At 39.3% G+C, this 17,241-nt stretch overlaps 2 protein-coding genes across 9 annotated transcripts in view; one reads left to right on the top strand and one right to left on the bottom strand.

The window, feature by feature from the left end:
• The first annotated feature begins 334 nt into the window (after positions 1 to 334).
• HNRNPA3 (heterogeneous nuclear ribonucleoprotein A3) lies at positions 335 to 10,194 on the top strand. Of its 5 annotated transcripts, none has more exons than XM_040643524.1 (11): positions 335 to 470; positions 2,395 to 2,517; positions 2,608 to 2,754; positions 2,833 to 3,043; positions 3,323 to 3,412; positions 3,496 to 3,588; positions 3,674 to 3,754; positions 4,436 to 4,579; positions 5,565 to 5,687; positions 5,788 to 5,862; positions 8,644 to 10,194. In XM_040643524.1, exons 1-10 carry the CDS (start codon positions 399 to 401, stop codon positions 5,838 to 5,840), a joined length of 1,137 nt encoding a protein of 378 aa, XP_040499458.1. In that variant the 5' UTR covers positions 335 to 398; the 3' UTR covers positions 5,841 to 5,862; positions 8,644 to 10,194. The 5 variants fall into 5 exon arrangements, with proteins under 5 accessions (XP_040499458.1, XP_040499463.1, XP_040499451.1 ...); XM_040643529.1 differs by lacking the exon at positions 8,644 to 10,194 and adding an exon at positions 5,955 to 7,914 and having other exon boundaries at positions 4,436 to 4,576; XM_040643517.1 differs by lacking the exon at positions 8,644 to 10,194 and adding an exon at positions 5,955 to 7,914.
• Positions 10,195 to 15,273: 5,079 nt separating this feature from the next.
• NFE2L2 (nuclear factor, erythroid 2 like 2) overlaps positions 15,274 to 17,241 on the bottom strand; it is a 33,317-nt gene continuing 31,349 nt past the window's right edge. For all 4 annotated transcript variants that reach the window (XM_040643479.1, XM_040643485.1, XM_008687173.2 and 1 more), the window contains one exon: positions 15,274 to 17,009. In XM_040643479.1, coding sequence (XP_040499413.1) covers positions 15,783 to 17,009 — 1,227 coding nt within the window. In that variant the 3' untranslated portion in view covers positions 15,274 to 15,782. The remainder of the gene's footprint in view (positions 17,010 to 17,241) is intronic.

Raw genomic sequence — 17,241 nt, 5'->3', positions numbered from 1 at the left:
ACGTGGGGGTGGGGAAAAAAACGCAAGAAGAAAGAGAAAGGCCTTTTTCTCCCGTGACGAGCGGTCACAAGGCCTTCTCCCGACGTGGGCGCTCACCATTGGCTGAGTCCAAGCGGACGTCACCACAGCAGCCCGGGCGCGAACGGCGGAAAGGGCGGCACCGCACTGGAAGTTGGAGAGACGCGCGCGTTCCCGCGGCCCGGCCCGCCCCCGTTCCTCGCCAGCCAACCCGCTCGCCCATACTCTCTTCGCGCCCAGTTGGCCACGCCCCTTCCCGGCTCGCCCCTCCCCCACCAGCACGGCGGCGCGCGGAAAGCGCATCACGTGATGACTAGCCCCGCCTCTTCCTCTCGGTCCCATATTGAACTCGAGTTGGAAGAGGCGAGTCCGGTCTCAAAATGGAGGTAAAACCGCCGCCCGGTCGCCCCCAGCCCGACTCCGGCCGTCGCCGCCGCCGCCGGGGGGAGGAGGTATTAGGGGGAGAGCGGGGGGTTGATGGGTAGTGGCCGGCGTGGGGGGCTTAGCTCGGTGGGAGCGGGGAGGCCGGGTGGACCGGATCGGCCGTCCCGCGCTCTGCGTTGAGACGGGCGGTGGGGGGGGAGGGGAGCGGGCCTCGGAGGCCTTCTTGGGGCCCCTCGCCCTCCTCGCTTTCTCCTTCGGCTGCACAGGTGGCCCCTCGGAGGCGCTGCGTGGCTGGGGAGACCTCGGGAGGGGACCCGGCCCGCCGGCCGCGCGGCCTCGGATTCGAGGCCGAGGGCGGCATGGCGGGCCCCGGCGGGAGCGGTTGGGAGGAGGCGGTGGGGGAGGGGAAGGGACGAGCAGTCACATCCGGGCGAGCGAGCGAGCAGGCGGGCGGCGGCCACATTGACATTGATCCGCTGCCGCGTTACGAAATGGCGCATTGGGCCGCAATGGCCGCCGCCTCGCTCCGCCGCCGGGAAAGAGCGCGGGATTGGAAGGAAGCGCGAGTAGGCGGCCCGGCAGAAAATGCCACAAATGGCCTCGAATCTTGCGGCCTAGTGCTTTCGCTGAAGTTACTGCCGGCGCGTTTCTAGTCCTTTCAGATATCTTTAAGGCGACGAGAATTTAACTCTCCTGTTTTTTCTTCGCAGTACCCTGTTGACAGTACGAAATTTTTAAAAAGTTTGCTGCTTTAAAATACTTCCTGATCTGCCATTCTTGCTAAAGTACTTAGAATTACACGTATTTTCGCGCCATGTGGGTCGGCTCTGGTTGTAGTTTTTCTTGAATTTTTGTTTGAGAGGGCTGCAACCAAAGTTGAATTTTTCATGTGTTTGAGATAATTTCATGTGGGTTATAATTTCTTGTCATCTCCGTGTTCTATCGATTAAATGTATTAACCAAGATTTGAAAAGATGAGACCAAGTGAATTGATGCTTTAGGCTATTAATCATTTAACATTTTTTTCTAGTATGTGACAGTCTTTTCATATTAAATGCCTTAACATCTCTACTTTGGAAGACACATGAAGACATTAGAATGTAAATGTGAGCCCCTTTATTTAAGGACTTTGGATGAACTATACTTAATGCATGCATTGAATGGCAGTTCATGTAATTTAGTGAGGAGCTAGTTCAGTTGCAAAACAGTTCGGACCGTATCTTTTTAAAAATCTCAGTTCCTGTTCTCCATTATTGTCAAAAAGTATATACTATATTTAATACAAATGCAACTTGCCCTTTTTGTGACCCTGTAATATCTTTTTGAAACTTTTGCCCTGTAATACAAGTGCAAATAGGTAACTTTACAGTATAAAACCTGGAACATAAATTGGTTACAGAAAGCTATCAGGATAATGGTCGGTTTCTTTTTGTATTCTGGGGTGGGGGATAATGCTGGTTTACTCTTTAATTGCATAATACCTATTTTAACCTTGCTGTGCTTGAAACTGAAGGATTTTTAAAAATTTGCCACTCAGAACCTTTAAGTTACATACTTCACAGTTTTGTGGTTTAACATGGAATGTTTGAAGTGTAGACTGATGAGGGAAGACATGAAAAATAGTGTGGATGGAACACTACTACAGCACTTTGGTTTCTTAAAGAGCAGTTTGTCAGTAGCAACTTTTAAAATAATTTGTCCCCAGATACTTTTAGTTGTAGTCTAAAGTTAAAGGACTTTGATTCTGGAATTTTCTTGGACTTAAATGTAGTTCAGGTGATGTTGGCATTTGAAAGGCTGTATAGATTTTTTTTTGGTACTTGGGTACCTTTAACCATTTGATGCGTGATCTTATTCCAATTTTTAATTGGACAAAATGTTAATGGTACATGAATTTGATGCTGAGTTTATTATTTGTAGCAGATTAAAGACGTCTACATTTCAGCAATTCACCTGCTAAAAGAAATAATTAAAACGTATTTGTTTCCTCAGGGCCATGATCCAAAGGAACCAGAGCAGTTGAGAAAACTGTTTATTGGTGGTTTGAGCTTTGAAACTACAGATGATAGTTTAAGAGAACATTTTGAAAAATGGGGTACACTTACAGATTGTGTGGTGAGTTACTAAAGGAACAGAAAAAAAGGTTGTTAAAGGGTGTAGGACCTCTACAGATGTATTTCAATACTCAAAATTTTTGTTTTGTAGGTGATGAGAGACCCCCAAACAAAACGTTCCAGGGGTTTTGGTTTTGTGACTTACTCTTGTGTTGAAGAGGTGGATGCAGCAATGTGTGCCCGACCACACAAGGTTGATGGGCGTGTAGTGGAACCAAAGAGAGCTGTTTCTAGAGAGGTATTTTGATAATATTATGCTTTGTGACACGTGAGATTGTTGGAGAATTTGGGTTTTGACTTATTTTTTTATTTGTAGGATTCTGTAAAGCCTGGTGCCCATCTAACAGTGAAGAAAATTTTTGTTGGTGGTATTAAAGAAGATACAGAAGAATATAACTTGAGAGACTACTTTGAAAAGTATGGCAAGATTGAAACCATAGAAGTTATGGAAGACAGGCAGAGTGGAAAAAAGAGAGGATTTGCTTTTGTAACTTTTGATGATCATGATACAGTTGATAAAATTGTTGGTAAGTAGAAATTTATTGGGACTTGAATGAGAAAACAGAAAAGGTCCCTTTGTGCTATGTTAGATTTGCCAAATTGCTTATCATTTTGTATTGTTTGATAGCATATATAACATATGGTTCAGTTTTCATAAATGACATTTTAGAACACTCCCTCATTCTCACTCAGTCACTACTTACTTGATATTTGAGTAAGTTATGTAGTGATAAAGGTTATCATTTATATGTTTTTCCAAACCTCAAATAACTTCTGTTTGTTTGTTTGATTAAAACAAATTTTAGTTCAGAAATACCACACTATTAATGGGCATAATTGTGAAGTGAAAAAGGCCCTTTCTAAACAAGAAATGCAGTCTGCTGGATCACAAAGAGGTGAGTAGTACAATAGATACACCTACAGTAGGTGCGAGTGGCATTTGTAAAGTTTTTAAAGCTCTCCTTTGCCCGTGTTAAAGGTCGTGGAGGTGGATCTGGCAACTTCATGGGTCGTGGAGGAAACTTTGGAGGTGGTGGTAACTTTGGCCGTGGTGGAAACTTTGGTGGAAGAGGTAAGAGGGGTCTTTGATTGTGTCTGTCTGAAATTTATTGGTAAGTTGTATGTTTATTTTTAATTCATGCCTTGATTTTCCTCAGGAGGCTATGGTGGTGGAGGTGGTGGCAGCAGAGGTAGTTATGGAGGAGGTGATGGTGGATATAATGGATTTGGAGGTGATGGTAAGTTTTTAATGGATGTTTGATACTTTGATTTTGTTTCTGTACTTTATGGAAGGTTACATATTTGTTTATATTTTTATTTCAGTTATAACTTGCGTGGCTTCACCATTAAAGTATTCTGAACTAGATTTTTTCCCCCCTAAATTTGTAGCATTAGCGAGTTCTTTTTTGGCCAGTAACATTTATTTTCCTAGTGTTTGAGCTGAATTGTCTGTCTCAGGAGACTGTTCACTGTTTTCTTTAGTGAACTTTAATTTCTAAAAATTAGAAAAATTTTTTTTAGTGTGAAAAGGTATTTATGCATTTGTCTTAATCCTCACAAGGCTAGGCTTTTTTTTTTTTTTTTTTTTTTAGGTTATTTGACAGCCAGAGAGTACAAGTGGGGGGTGGAGGGGAATGGCAGAGGGAGAAGGAGAAGCAGGTTCCCCACGGAGCAGGGAGCCTGATGCAGGGCTCAGTCCCAGGACCCTGGGATCATGACCTGGGCCTAAGGCAGATACTTAACCAAGTGAGCCACCCAGGCACCCCAGCCCAGGTTTTTGATGCTCTGTTAATGAGGTATTACCAGTTTTTAGAATGTTAAGTCATTGGTTTATTTTCAAGTTGATCAGTTGGTAATACAGGGTTCAGTAACTTGACTTAACACATTTATGTTTTTGTGTGACTCCCAATTTTTTTAAGGTGGCAACTATGGTGGTGGTCCTGGTTATAGTAGTAGAGGAGGCTATGGTGGTGGTGGACCAGGATATGGAAACCAAGGAGGCGGATATGGTGGTGGTGGTGGAGGATATGATGGTTACAATGAAGGAGGAAATTTTGGAGGTGGTAAGCTTTCACTTGTTCTAAATGTTCAAAATTGTTTATAGTTCATAACATATTTGAAAATATTAAAATGCAACATTTTGTTAAATAGTAATACTAGGAAATACTCAAATGATGAAAGATTAAACTGAATTTTCTCGCTTTGCTGGCTATTGAACAATTGGTAAAATACGTTCGCTGTTTATGTAATTGAAATGGACATTTTTCATTAATGTACTTATTGTCAGAATTCTGGGCATTTTTAAATTGGACAAATGGGAACTGCAAATTGAACATGCAGACACACTGAAATGAAATGGTCTGGAGTTAAGGGGACAGAAGTCCTAGGTACATTTCAGACAATAAGCAAGTTTGCATCATTATTCTATGATAACTACAGGTAAAGCGCTTTGTTATAAATAATGCACTGAATTTTTTGGGTGTGCATTAATGTTCTGACAAGGTTTTTAGGGTTTGGTTTTTTTTTTTTTTTTTAATTTTTAAATTTTTCTTTATTTTTAATCCCTCTATGCCCAACATGGGGCTCGAACTCGGACCCCAAGATCAAGAGTTGCATGCTCTACCCACTGAGCCAGCCAGGCACCCCTAGAAAATTTTTTTTAACAGCCAATTTAAAGTACCTTCTTTGTCATTGACTTAGAAGTTGTGCTGTGTCCAAATTGGAGTGAATCAAGCACAGTTTTGATGGGGTTAGTGGTATGAAGCCAAGAATGTGCAAGGATGTTGGCATCTGATGTAGAACAAAAGATGACATGTATTCACATACATGTTCTTCTGGACCATCTTCACTCTTTTCCCTCTCTTAATGCCTGAAGTCTGCAAACGGCCTCTGTTGTGGAGTCCGTAGCTCTATATATGGTTTTCGAAGGGTTGCATTGTACATTTCCTAGAGTGTGCTGTCATGATTATGGAAAGATAATACGCACGTGTATTAAAAGAGGAAAATAATTGTGTAGGTTAACCACAAGTAAAACTTTTGTAATTTCAGGTAACTATGGTGGTGGTGGGAACTATAATGATTTTGGAAATTATAGTGGACAACAGCAGTCAAATTATGGACCCATGAAGGGGGGCAGTTTTGGTGGAAGAAGCTCGGGCAGTCCCTATGGTGGTAAGTTCTCCCCCTCCCCTTTTAGTTAAAATTTCTCATGGATTTCTTAATTTAAAAACTTAAAAACATTTTTTTAAAAAACAACCTGTGTTATTTCTAGGTGGTTATGGATCTGGTGGTGGAAGTGGTGGATATGGTAGCAGAAGGTTCTAAAAAAAAAATTCAGAAGAAAAGGGTAGGTATCTTTAAAATTTTATATTGATGATAAAGAATATGTGGAACTGTTCACTGAGTGTAATAATTTTTTTATCCTGTATTATTCAACAGGCTACAGTTCTTAGCAGGAGAGAGAGCGAGGAGTTGTCAGGAAAGCTGCAGGTTACTTTGAGACAGTCGTCCCAAATGCATTAGAGGAACTGTAAAAATCTGCCACAGAAGGAACGATGATCCATAGTCAGAAAAGTTACTGCAGCTTAAACAGGAAACCCTTCTTGTTCAGGACTGTCATAGCCACAGTTTGCAAAAAGTGCAGCTATTGATTAATGCAATGTAGTGTCAATTAGATGTACATTCCTGAGGTCTTTTATCTGTTGTAGCTTTGTCTTTTTCTTTTTCTTTTCATTACATCAGGTATATTGCCCTGTAAATTGTGGTAGTGGTACCAGGAATAAAAAATTAAGGAATTTTTAACTTTTCAATATTTGTGTAGTTCAGTTTTTCTACATTTTAGTACAGAAACTTTAACAAAATGCAGTTTTGAAGGTGTTTCCTTGTGAGTTAACAAGTAAAGAAGATCATTGTTAATTACTATTTTGTATGAATTTTGCTAAAGTTAACTGTAAAGAAACACCTGCTGACTTGCAGTTTAAGGGGAATCTATTCTCCGCATTTCCAAACCATGAAATGAATGGGCTCTGACATGTGGAGAGAATAGATATTTGTATGTTTGCAATGTGTGTTTTAGATAAATAGAATTGGGTATTTAAATTAGCATATTTGTGAATTTAATAGCGTTAAGATTTACCTTCAAATGAAAAAATCTCAAAATTCCTATTTGGTTTTTGTGCATTTTCTTTCAAAATGTAATCATATGATTTTAGTGTGTGAGTTTTGCTGAGAGTCCTAGCTGTGTTTAGAACATCTCCATTCTACATTCACCTTGGTCACGTGTGAACTGCCATAGTTTTATTTGGGTGTAAAGAATGTCTACTGCCCTCTGTTTAAAATTCTGGAAAGGGGTAGTGGATGTTTTCCCTTCCCTTAAAAACCATTCTTAAAAACTTCAAAATACAGGACCACTAAGCCTGTGTCTGAGCAAATTAGTGGCTACCCTTTTTTTTTTTTTTCCTTTTCAAAGCACAAGAGGCCCATAAGTCTTCAGTTATTTTCCTTGGTTTAATATATATATATTTTTTTGATACAAGCTTTCAGAAGCAAGAGAATAAAAATCATGCATTGTTGAACCCTTAACTGGCTGGCATGCTTTCCTGTTTGTACCCTCTGTATTTTATTGGATAAAACCGAGGACAGTCTAGATAAAATCCCAAATGACTTTACTGCAGTAGAAGTGTAGCACAGTTGCTTAGTACAAGCTTCTCACTTCCCAGAGACCTGAATTCAAATTTGAATAGTCTGAGTTCTTGCTTACTTAAAATCCAAAAGAACACACTGTTATTCCATGTGTATGCTTGAACCTAAATCATGTTGGTATGAGTTAACAGTTTGGTTTGGAAGACCTTGGTTGAGAAGAGTTTCAGATAAGGTCATATATATAAACACCAATGTCTACTGTTTTGCGCCAGCTAGTGCTTACAATTTCATTCAAGCCCTAAGTTATGTGCTCTGCTGTTATTCTTTCTTTGGCAGTTGAACGTTGAATTCGAGATTATTTTTGTTTTCAGAAGTACTAAGCAAAAACAAGCAATAAAAAGGGGAATGGGGCGTGCTAGTGTTTGAATATGCTCTCTTGTTGCTCTAATTCTGTGCCTCTGTGCATTATTAATATTTGGATGCATGCAATGCCAGCATGGAAATCGGTCTTCACAGATACTGCAGTTCTCCAGAAAACACTCACAAACCAATAAATGTAACAGACAACATTCCATTTGTTAATGGACATATGTGAATAAGCAGCGTAGAAAATAGGCTAATATTAGAAAATGGTTAAGTCTTTAACAACTTCAAATGTGGTTATATAAATGGACACTGTCAATGTTCATAACTTAAACCTGGGTACCTGGTCAAAGTACTGCTTGGGAAACATTTTATTAAAATTGAGCTAAATTGTCTCAAGTTCTTTTATTCCATATAATAAAGGTTGAAGGAATGGGGGAGATTAACATTTCCTGTTTGTTTGTGAAATTGTTTGACACAACCTTGACAGTATCCTTTAATGGCATATGAGGTTAATTGTACTGTTAACAAACTTTCTATGTTCTGGAACTAGTTTAATAGTGAAAATATTTTCAGTAAGTTGATGTTTGCAACCTATAAGCAGGTGAAATCTGTGTATGTGACCTGTTTATAAGTTGTATTAGCTTAGTTTTTGTGAACAGTGTGGAAAAGTAAGCCATGAGGAGAGCGATTTAACCAGCTTTAAAGGACCTAAGATGTGCATTTTAAGCACAGTCTGGATCAAAGGAGACTCACTAAGACAGGACTTCAGCAGCCTTTTGAGTATGGACAAGTCAGCATAAATAAAGAATGACAAGGCAGCAGCAAGAGCTTCAACTACAGAGAAGTGAAGGCATAAGATACTATGGTGATAGTGAGCAACTTTCCAAAAGCTAGTTAAATCTGCTTATTACAACTGAAATATCGAAGAAAGTCTAGCAGGAAGGAGCTCTTCGCCTATTGGAACATCAATGAGAGATAGTTGCCACAGTCACTAGGTCTAGCATTTAGACCTGCAAGGAAGGGCAATAAGCATTTAGGTAAGGCTTGAATTTGAATTTTTTCACTAATTAAAGAGTAATTTTTTGTAAAGCAAGGTAAGAGTAATCTTTTTGATTTGCAGGTTGAATGAGAACCCTTCTTGCCTAAATGAGGAATGTCTTTCCTACCATCTTAAATACGAAGGTTTCTGGCTGGGTAAGGTTTGTAGCTCACAGTAAAAGCTGATGACACCATTTGTTTCCCTACAAGTACACCTTACATATTTTCAAACTAGTAGGTACATTGGCAAAATTATTCAGCTGAACACTCTGAGAACCACATCCAACACACAAAACCGTTTAAGGCCCTGCAACAACCATGAGTATCTTGAGTCAGATGTGGCCCATGTATATAATTCATTCTTGGTGTCTTTAGGGTACAGGTGATTTTTGGTAAGAGGAGGAGTAAGGTAATAAGCATGACACAACAAAAGCACTAAAGTGCCAATCCTCATTTGTCAGGTGAACAGATAGAAAAATGGTCTTCATTCAAGTGGCCTCATAAATTCTCTTGCATATAAATTCAGGGAATTATTTGAACTAATAAGATACATTTTTGGTTCTTTTTATCCAGTTGTCCAGAACTAGTAGGGCCTAATTATGCTAATGTTTCCTTTTTAAAAGATTTCCCAAAGAATGATTAAGATATTAGTTACTATTCATATCAGTTGCTGGTTATTCATAAGGGCTATTGCTGCCTCAAAAGGGCTTGTTAAAAATTGAGATTTGAGGGGTACCTGGCTGGCTCAGTCGGTAGAGCACGCAATTCACACTTGGGTTTATGAGTTTAAGCCCCATATTGGGCAAACACTTGGACAGGCATCATACAGTTTCTAAATTATAAGGTTTATAAGTAGATAGGTTACTTTGCCTAAGTTTATTCTCAGAAAATGACTGGTTGGCTCTATTTCCGTACCTAAATCAGGACTGAATTTCTACACATAGAATGAAGTGTTGAAGAAGGTAATAGTCTTTTAATGATAAATTTTCTTTACTGGTTTTAGTGTGAAATTAAGACAGGAAACATTTTTTAAAAGGCATTGTTCTTTACAGTCCATCTCATTTCTTATGAAATAAAGTGATTTTATTTAAATGTAGCTCCACTGTCATTCCTGAAAAATGTGCTCTTCCGTCATAGCACCAGTTTAAAAAAAAGGGTTCTAAAGAAGGGGAAATGGTTGAGGCAAACTTTTCAGCTGATCTTGTCAAGCTATCTCACATGTTACTGCTTCCCACGCTACATTTTTTCAAAAAAACCCCAAGAAACCTGATGCACACTGAAATCTTGAAGAAAACTGGGTAATAAAGATTTGTTAAGTATCTGAACAACTGAAATAAGCTTGTTTTTTAAGAGTTCCACTATGTAAGCCACAACTTGAAACCTTTCTAGTTAGAGCAGTATCTTGGAGTTCCAATAATTGATGTCACAAGTAGTCGGATAATTTGCAAATTAATGCAGGGGTGATGAAAGGATTGTTAGCCTATATAATACTCAAGATTACTTTTAAATTTCAATGTTTTATCCTGATTTTTAAGATTAAGAGGTGGTCTGTAATGGATTCAAATGTTTCATTTGTAGTATAATGAAATGTTTACAGAAAGATAACTTTTTCATTAAAATATTTTTAGAAATGTGTGTGTTGTTTTTGCTTCACAGTGTTCACGTGATTTAAACACTAGGTGAATATTACATTATTAGTAAAATAAAGGGAAACTTGGAATGATCCTTTACAAAGCAGTAAATTTTAAAGATGGATTCTATTCAGTGGAAAACAAATATGTGACACTAGAAATAGGTGTGGAAAAAATAAACCAAAAGCCTATTAGGGATGTAAGCCTTGAATACCAGAATACTGGGGTGGCAAGTGAGGAATGTGAACTTTGGGGAAAGAAATAGTTAAGGTTATGATACCCCACCACCCCCACCAAAAGCAGTGGATTGGTTGAGTCTGCTGTGGTGTGAGGGTGGGCTGGGAGGAAAAAACATGAAATTTCATCAAACTGCATTACTGCATTTTAACCCAAATAAAGGTGATAACAGTTCTCAAAGTGCTGAGTTTGTAAGGTAGGTCTTTGAGAATTGTGATGTTTAGGAAAACTTGACAGCACAAGTATTTAGATTCTTAGCGTTAATAACATGTTAAATACTTGAAACCATGTGAGGAATTTTAGCTGTTAGGATTGCAACACATTTTGCGTGATTACAACACATGCAGTGGTTTTGTTATTTTGCAGCTTTAAGTACCTTATATCCTAGTTCAATAGAGTTCCAAAGTAACTCGGCAAGAGTGGACTTAATTTCTACCAAAATAAGTATATCAGCCATTTTTTTTCAGAATGAAAATGTTAAATATTCAGGCAACAAGAGAAAAGATGGGAATCTTCCATGTATTCATACACTGTAATTAAATCTTGGAGATGAGTGTTTTGCAAAAATTGGACCTTGTTATGGTTAAGTTAGGATCGTACAGAAAGTACCAAGGATTGGGAAGGGGTTAAGATTAATAGGTAAGATACACCATTTTTGCTTAGATTTTTTTCCCCAAAGACCTGTAATGGCAGGGTGTACTGAACTACCATTTAAGCGATGAAGGTTAAGTGGACGTCCTACTGAAAGCTAGCTAGGAAATAGGAATTTGCCCAAGATAGCTTGTAAAATTTATCGATAAGTGTGGGTAAATAATGTTAAGTGCAAGTGTGTTGGCAGCTTTATTTAAAATAGAAATTGTTAAGGGTCACTGCATTCATGTGTATAGATAGCCATTACAATTGTTAGGAGGGCCTATAATCACAAAGATGAATCTCAAATGTTAACTACTTACACCTGAAGTTAAAATACAGGTAATTTTCACTTAAAAATACATTGTTAGTCTGTGCACTGTTGACAGAAATGTTGAATAAACTTTTGTCCTTTAGACTATGTACTTAAGAAAAGAACTGATGGGTGGTCTGTTTGGATTTAATCTTTGTCTCTTCTTAAATTCTTAATAGGTATTGGAAAATGGAATAGGTTTTTGTTTCTTCGTATCAAGTTAACTATCAGTAAAAGATACAAACAAGTTGTTTTGTGAGCTTGGGCAAATTACTTGGGGTTTCTTTTTTACGCATGCTAAACTTTGGCAGTGCGGTGATGCCAACAGACCCTTAGGGATGTTGGTTTCATATACATTAAATACGTAGAATTAAACATTACGTTGAAAATAGTAATCAAGGGGCACCCGGGTGGCTCAGTCGGTTCAGCATCTGATTTCAGCTGGGATTATGAGATACAGCCCCATGTTGGGCTCTGTGCTGGGCATGGAGCCTGCTTAAGATTCTCTCCCCTTCCCCCTCGAAAAATAGTGATCAAAATATTAAGTTTGATTTAGTAATACATGCACAAGTATTAAGTGAGGGTAGTGGGTCTGACTTCAGACTTTGAGGTTGTGATGCATAAATGTATTTTGAAATAACGAATCTGGTAAGGATTTTTAACAGTTCAAGCATTGTGAATACTTGTGATTTGTTGTCTCTAATATTGAAGGAAATGTTAAATTTCATTAAATGTTGGAAGTAACTCAGTCAAAATTTTGACATTCTATCCAGATTAGGAGCTGTTACCAAATTCCTCTTTTGTAAAATGTAGATTATACCTACCCTCAAAGTCTGAAGGTTAAATAATAATGGCTTAAAGAACTTAATCTGTTGCCTGGTCCATGGTCCTTAAAGATATTTTTGGTAGTAATTACAGGTACTGTCTTAATATCTTCAAGCATAGTTAAAATTTAATGGGTGACAAAGTTAATTATGCCAGTGTCTTTTAAGATTTGAGAGCGAGCAACAGAGATAGCCAGAAAGCACGAGGTGGGGGAGAGGCGAAGCAGACCCCCTGCTGAACAGGGAGCCCAACTCATGAGCCAAAGGCAGATGCTTAACCCAACTGAGCCACCCAGGCGCCCCTGTTATGCCAATGTCTCAAAGAGTTTTTCTCCACATACAATGAACGTTTTTGAGGTCTTCAAATTCTCTCCAGCTCTCAAAAAGTATAAAAAGCAACTGAAAACTGAACCTGTCCTGATAAATATCTTTAAAATACAAATGAGAACTTTGTGTGTGTTCTGAGGCTTAAAAATGTAAGTATGGTGCGAGAAGTAGTACAGGTGGAGCAGCCTTCCCTAAAGCTGACGGGCTTGAGAAGTCTCAGCAAGATGTTTCTTCATGTAACATGCAGTACCCTTCAGTTACGATTTCTAAGAATGCTTAATATACATCAATGTAAAAGCCATAGGTATACATTTTAAAACTAGAAACGAGTTTCATGTTTAACAATTGGGTAGCCAAATTTAATCTGAGGACGGTAAAAAGCTCTAACTCAAGTCCAGATCAAGAGATGAAAACTTCGCTTTGTTTTTTGTCATGTTAGGATTTACTATGTTTAAAAATTTTGGTTTCTAATTCTGCATAGTGCAGTATGCTTAGTACTTCAAAGTAATTTTTTCAGGTATTGTAAAGAACTATGGTTACTTGAATGAACTCCTCTGCTATTGAGCTAGAAGTCCATTCCAGTCTGCCCAGCAGCGCTTTTCACCCCTCGGCAAGTACCCGCCAATTCCAGGTGGGGCTGCTGGTTTCAAATTCATGCCACCCGGGGGTGCCTGGGTGGCACAGCGGTTAAGCGTCTGCCTTCGGCTCAGGGTGTGATCCCGGCGTTGTGGGATCGAGCCCCACATCAGGCTCCTCCGCTATGAGCCTGCTTCTTCCTCTCCCACTCCCCCTGCTTGTGTTCCCTCCCTCGCTGGCTGTCTCTATCCTGTCGAATAAATAAATAAAATCTTAAAAAAAAAAAAAAATTCATGCCACCCCCCCCCCAACACACACACCTATAATTTTGTCCAAGAGTGGGGCACTGTAGTCAAGATCTGAGATTTTTTTCTTGAGGTTGGAAAAATGAAGTCTCCAGGGATCTCACCACCACTACCAGGAGATACTTAACTGCATGAGAAAGGCCAGGGGCAGAATCTGAATGCCTGTTGACACCCCTTAGTTCCTGAGTTCATTTTCAACCCTAAGCTTTGTCATTCAAGTCAAATTCTCTCACTAATCTCACTTGTTTCTTTCACTAGCAACTAAAAGACATCCTAATAAGGCTAATAAGGAAAAAACTCCCATTTATAGAGTGCTTAATGAGCTAGGCACAGTACTTTTCGTATAGTAACTCAATACTTTCTTGCCCTACAGACAGGAAACTAGCCTGGGTACTTTGAGCTAATGGAGGTCATTCTAGGAAAATGGCAGCAGCAAGCCCAGCCAATCTGGCTTTAGGGCCTGTGGACCTCTGCACTGTGTTGCTCCTAATGGATTAATAGGACTTTGTGAATAATCCACATGTAGTGCTTACTCTGAATATGCGTAACTCTAAAGATGAATCTCCATTTCCCCACTTTAAAACAAAAGACAAACTGATCAGATGAAGAAATAGTGAATCAGTAATGTGAGTGGTCTATTGGAAAGCCTGCAGATTTGTTTTGTGGGGCCTTAATTTTGTCTTATTTATAGGTTTCATCTCTCAGTATGTCCTAAAATAAACGGACTTTCCCGCCTAGACTTCCTTCTAACCAGTCTTCATCTCAGGACAACTCCATTCTTAAAGATGTTAAGCCCTTGACTCCACCTTCGCCCAACATCCATTCTCTCAGAAAATTTTTAGTTTTACCTTTGAAACCTGTAGAATCCAGTGCCTTCTCCTTATTCCTGTTATCACCACCCTAGACTAAGACAACACTGTCCCTCCCACGTATTTCAGAGCTTCCCCCATTCATCTAACTGCTCCCATCTTAACACTCTAGGCTATTTTCAACACACAAGGCTAAGGAAACTTAAAAATCAGATGTTACTACTTAACACCTATAGCTCCCCATTTTGCTAGGTAAAGCCAAAGCCACCATGAGGGTGTAACAAGGTTCTGTGCCACATTCTCCTCTACCTGCCCTCTCTTTCTCCCCCCTCCATTTTCAGCCATGTAGTCCTTGTTCTGTCTCAAATAGGCCTCAGAGCCTTTAGATTTCTCTTGTCTGCATTACTCTTTTTAAAAGCTAATACAATGGGTCTCCCACACCTTTGGATGTTGCCATCTCAATAAGCCTTTTCCTGTTTGCAACCCTATTTATTCTAGTGTGGGGGCAGAGGGAGAGGGAGAAAGAATCTTAAGCAGGTTCCATGCCCAGTGCAGAGCCTGACATGGGGCTTGATCTCGTGACCCTGAGATCACGACCTGAGCTGAAAGTGTCAGGACGCTAATCAACTGAGCCACCCAGGTGCCCCCGCAACCCTATTTCAAATTGCAATGCTTCCTTTCTCCTGGCCTTCCCAATCCTGGCATGTGTAAGTTCTGCTGTCTACAATTCCAGGAGGACAGGGATTTCCATTGTGTCCTCTGTACTTTAAAAATATCTAGCACAAAGTAGGCATACATGTACTGATGTGGGTAAACAATGTTTTCATGTCAACATTCAGTATTTTCCTTGGTTGAGATGTACTTGCTATTGAAGAGATAAAATATCTTCTTGATATGCTTTATTTCTTTATAGCTCTGGGACCAGAAGTTTAGCATAAAATGCTTTTCATATTTTCAGTGACTGGAAACATTCTGAAAATGCAGAATACCTAAGTATGTTAAGTGTGTTACTGTTCCGGAAAATACTGTGAACAAACTCAAATGAATTCCAAAGAACAACTTAACAGTCATATTCCTTTATTAGTACCAGCTTTTCAACTAAATTGGTTTTTGCCAGAGCTAAACAATTTAATATAAAAAAATGCCTTTTTTGTTCATACAGTATTTATAAAAAAGTACATAGTGGTTAGTTTTCCAACAGTTTGCTTTTATTTTAGCCAGATGTCATATCATATAAATCTATGAACGTAACAAATGAGATAAGAACAGTATAAATAAGTTTTTGTAGTATTTACACTTATACAGAAACTAGCCCAAATGGTGTTCTAAGAAATTAAGTTTGCAGTTAAAGTGAAACTACTGATTCAGCATACTGATGACTTATTTTAATGCTTTTTAAAGTTTATATTATTTTCTATACTAGTTTTGACTATAATTTTGCAAAGAATTACTTATAAAGTATATTTTCGCATTTCACATCACAGTAGGAGCTTTTAGTATAACAGTACAAAACAAAACAAAAAACCCAAAACAACCCACTAGCTCAGAAAAGGTCAGATCTTCTCAAATCTAGTTTTTCTTAGTATCTGGCTTCTTACTTTTGGGCACAAGGAACACATTGCCATCTCTTGTTTGCTGCAGGGAGTATTCACTAGGAGAGTAAGGTTTTCCGTCTTCATCACGGAGCATGCTGAAGACTTCGAGATACAAGGTGCTGAGTTGTTTTTTCAGTAGATGGAGGCTTTTGTCATTCTCCCCTTTTTCTTTGAGCAATTTTTCTTTTTCATCTTTTAAATGATCCAAATCTTGTTCCAGTTCCACTATATTTTCCAGTTTTCTTTTTCTGCAATTCTGAGCAGCCACTTTATTCTTACCCCTCCTGCGTATATCTCGAATTAATGCCAGTTGAGCCTCATTGAATTGCTCCTTGGACATCATTTCATTGAAGTCATCAACAGGGAGGTTAATGATTTTTTCAACAGGGAATGGGATATGGAGAGCTTTTGCCCTTAGCTCATCTCTTGTGAGATGAGCCTCCAAGCGGCTTGAATGTTTGTCTTTTGTGAAGGGGGTTTTTCGGTGACCAGGGCTTACAGGCAATTCTTTCTTTGGCGTGTTTTCGCACTGGGCATCATGCGCTGGAGCGCTGTGCCCTGGAGATGGTGACGGGGATTGGGCTGTGTCTCCAGCAGACTGGACGGGCTGTGTTTTAGGACCGTTCTGTTTGACACTCCCAGGAGCACTATCTATCTCTTCCATTTCAGAATCGCTGAAGCCAAGTGGTGTGTCTCCATAGACAGAAGATTCCACTGAGTGTTCTGGTGATGCCATGCCAGGACTGGTGTTGAGTGAAATGCCAGAGTCAGAATCATTGAATTCTGTGGTTTCAGGGTGGTTTTGGTTGAAGGCTTTACAAAGTGATAGATCAGAAACATCAATGGGCCCATTAAGAAGTTCAGAGAGTGACTGGCTTAAAGTAGCAGAGGAGGGCATGCTGTTGCTACTACTGGGTTCTGCTATGAAAGCAGAATAAAATTCATCACCAAAATCTGTGTTTATTGTGGCATCTGAATTTAATGAGTTCACGGTCAACTGACTGGAATCTTCTGTGGAGAGGATGCTGCTGAAGGAATCCTCAAAAGCACTGAGAAAATGTGGACTGCAGTTACCTACTTCTTTTTCCAGTGAGGGCATTGATGAGTAGAAATGATAATTGTTGTCAATTTCTGTCATTTTGGTTTCTGGACTTGGAACCGTGCTAGTCTCAACCAACTTGTCATTTTGAATATTAAGACACTGTGTGGGAAAGAAATTTTTACTAAATGTAAATCAAGGTTAAATATTTTAATAGCTGATAATCTGTTTCTCATGGCAAATACCTATTTATTTATTTTTAAAGATTTTATTTTTAGGGGCGCCTGGGTGGCACAGCGGTTAAGCGCCTGCCTTCAGCTCAGGGCGTGATCCCGGAGATCCGGGATCGAGCCCCACATCAGGCTCTTTCGCTATGAGCCTGCTTCTTCCTCTC

The sequence above is a fragment of the Ursus maritimus genome, unplaced genomic scaffold, assembly GCF_017311325.1.
Source record: "Ursus maritimus isolate PB19 unplaced genomic scaffold, ASM1731132v1 scaffold_1, whole genome shotgun sequence".
Classification (NCBI taxonomy): Eukaryota; Metazoa; Chordata; class Mammalia; order Carnivora; family Ursidae; genus Ursus; species Ursus maritimus.
This window is presented reverse-complemented; position numbering and strand designations above follow the sequence as displayed.

Excerpts from the sequence above, each read along its gene's own strand:
- HNRNPA3 (XM_040643524.1), top strand. The coding sequence starts at position 399 with ATGGAGGTAAAACCGCCGCCCGGTCGCCCCCAGCCCGACTCCGGCCGT. Across the intron at positions 2,518-2,607 it reads GTACACTTACAGATTGTGTG|GTGATGAGAGACCCCCAAAC; the intron begins GTGAGTTACTAA and ends TTTGTTTTGTAG. Across the intron at positions 3,755-4,435 it reads TAATGGATTTGGAGGTGATG|GTGGCAACTATGGTGGTGGT; the intron begins GTAAGTTTTTAA and ends AATTTTTTTAAG.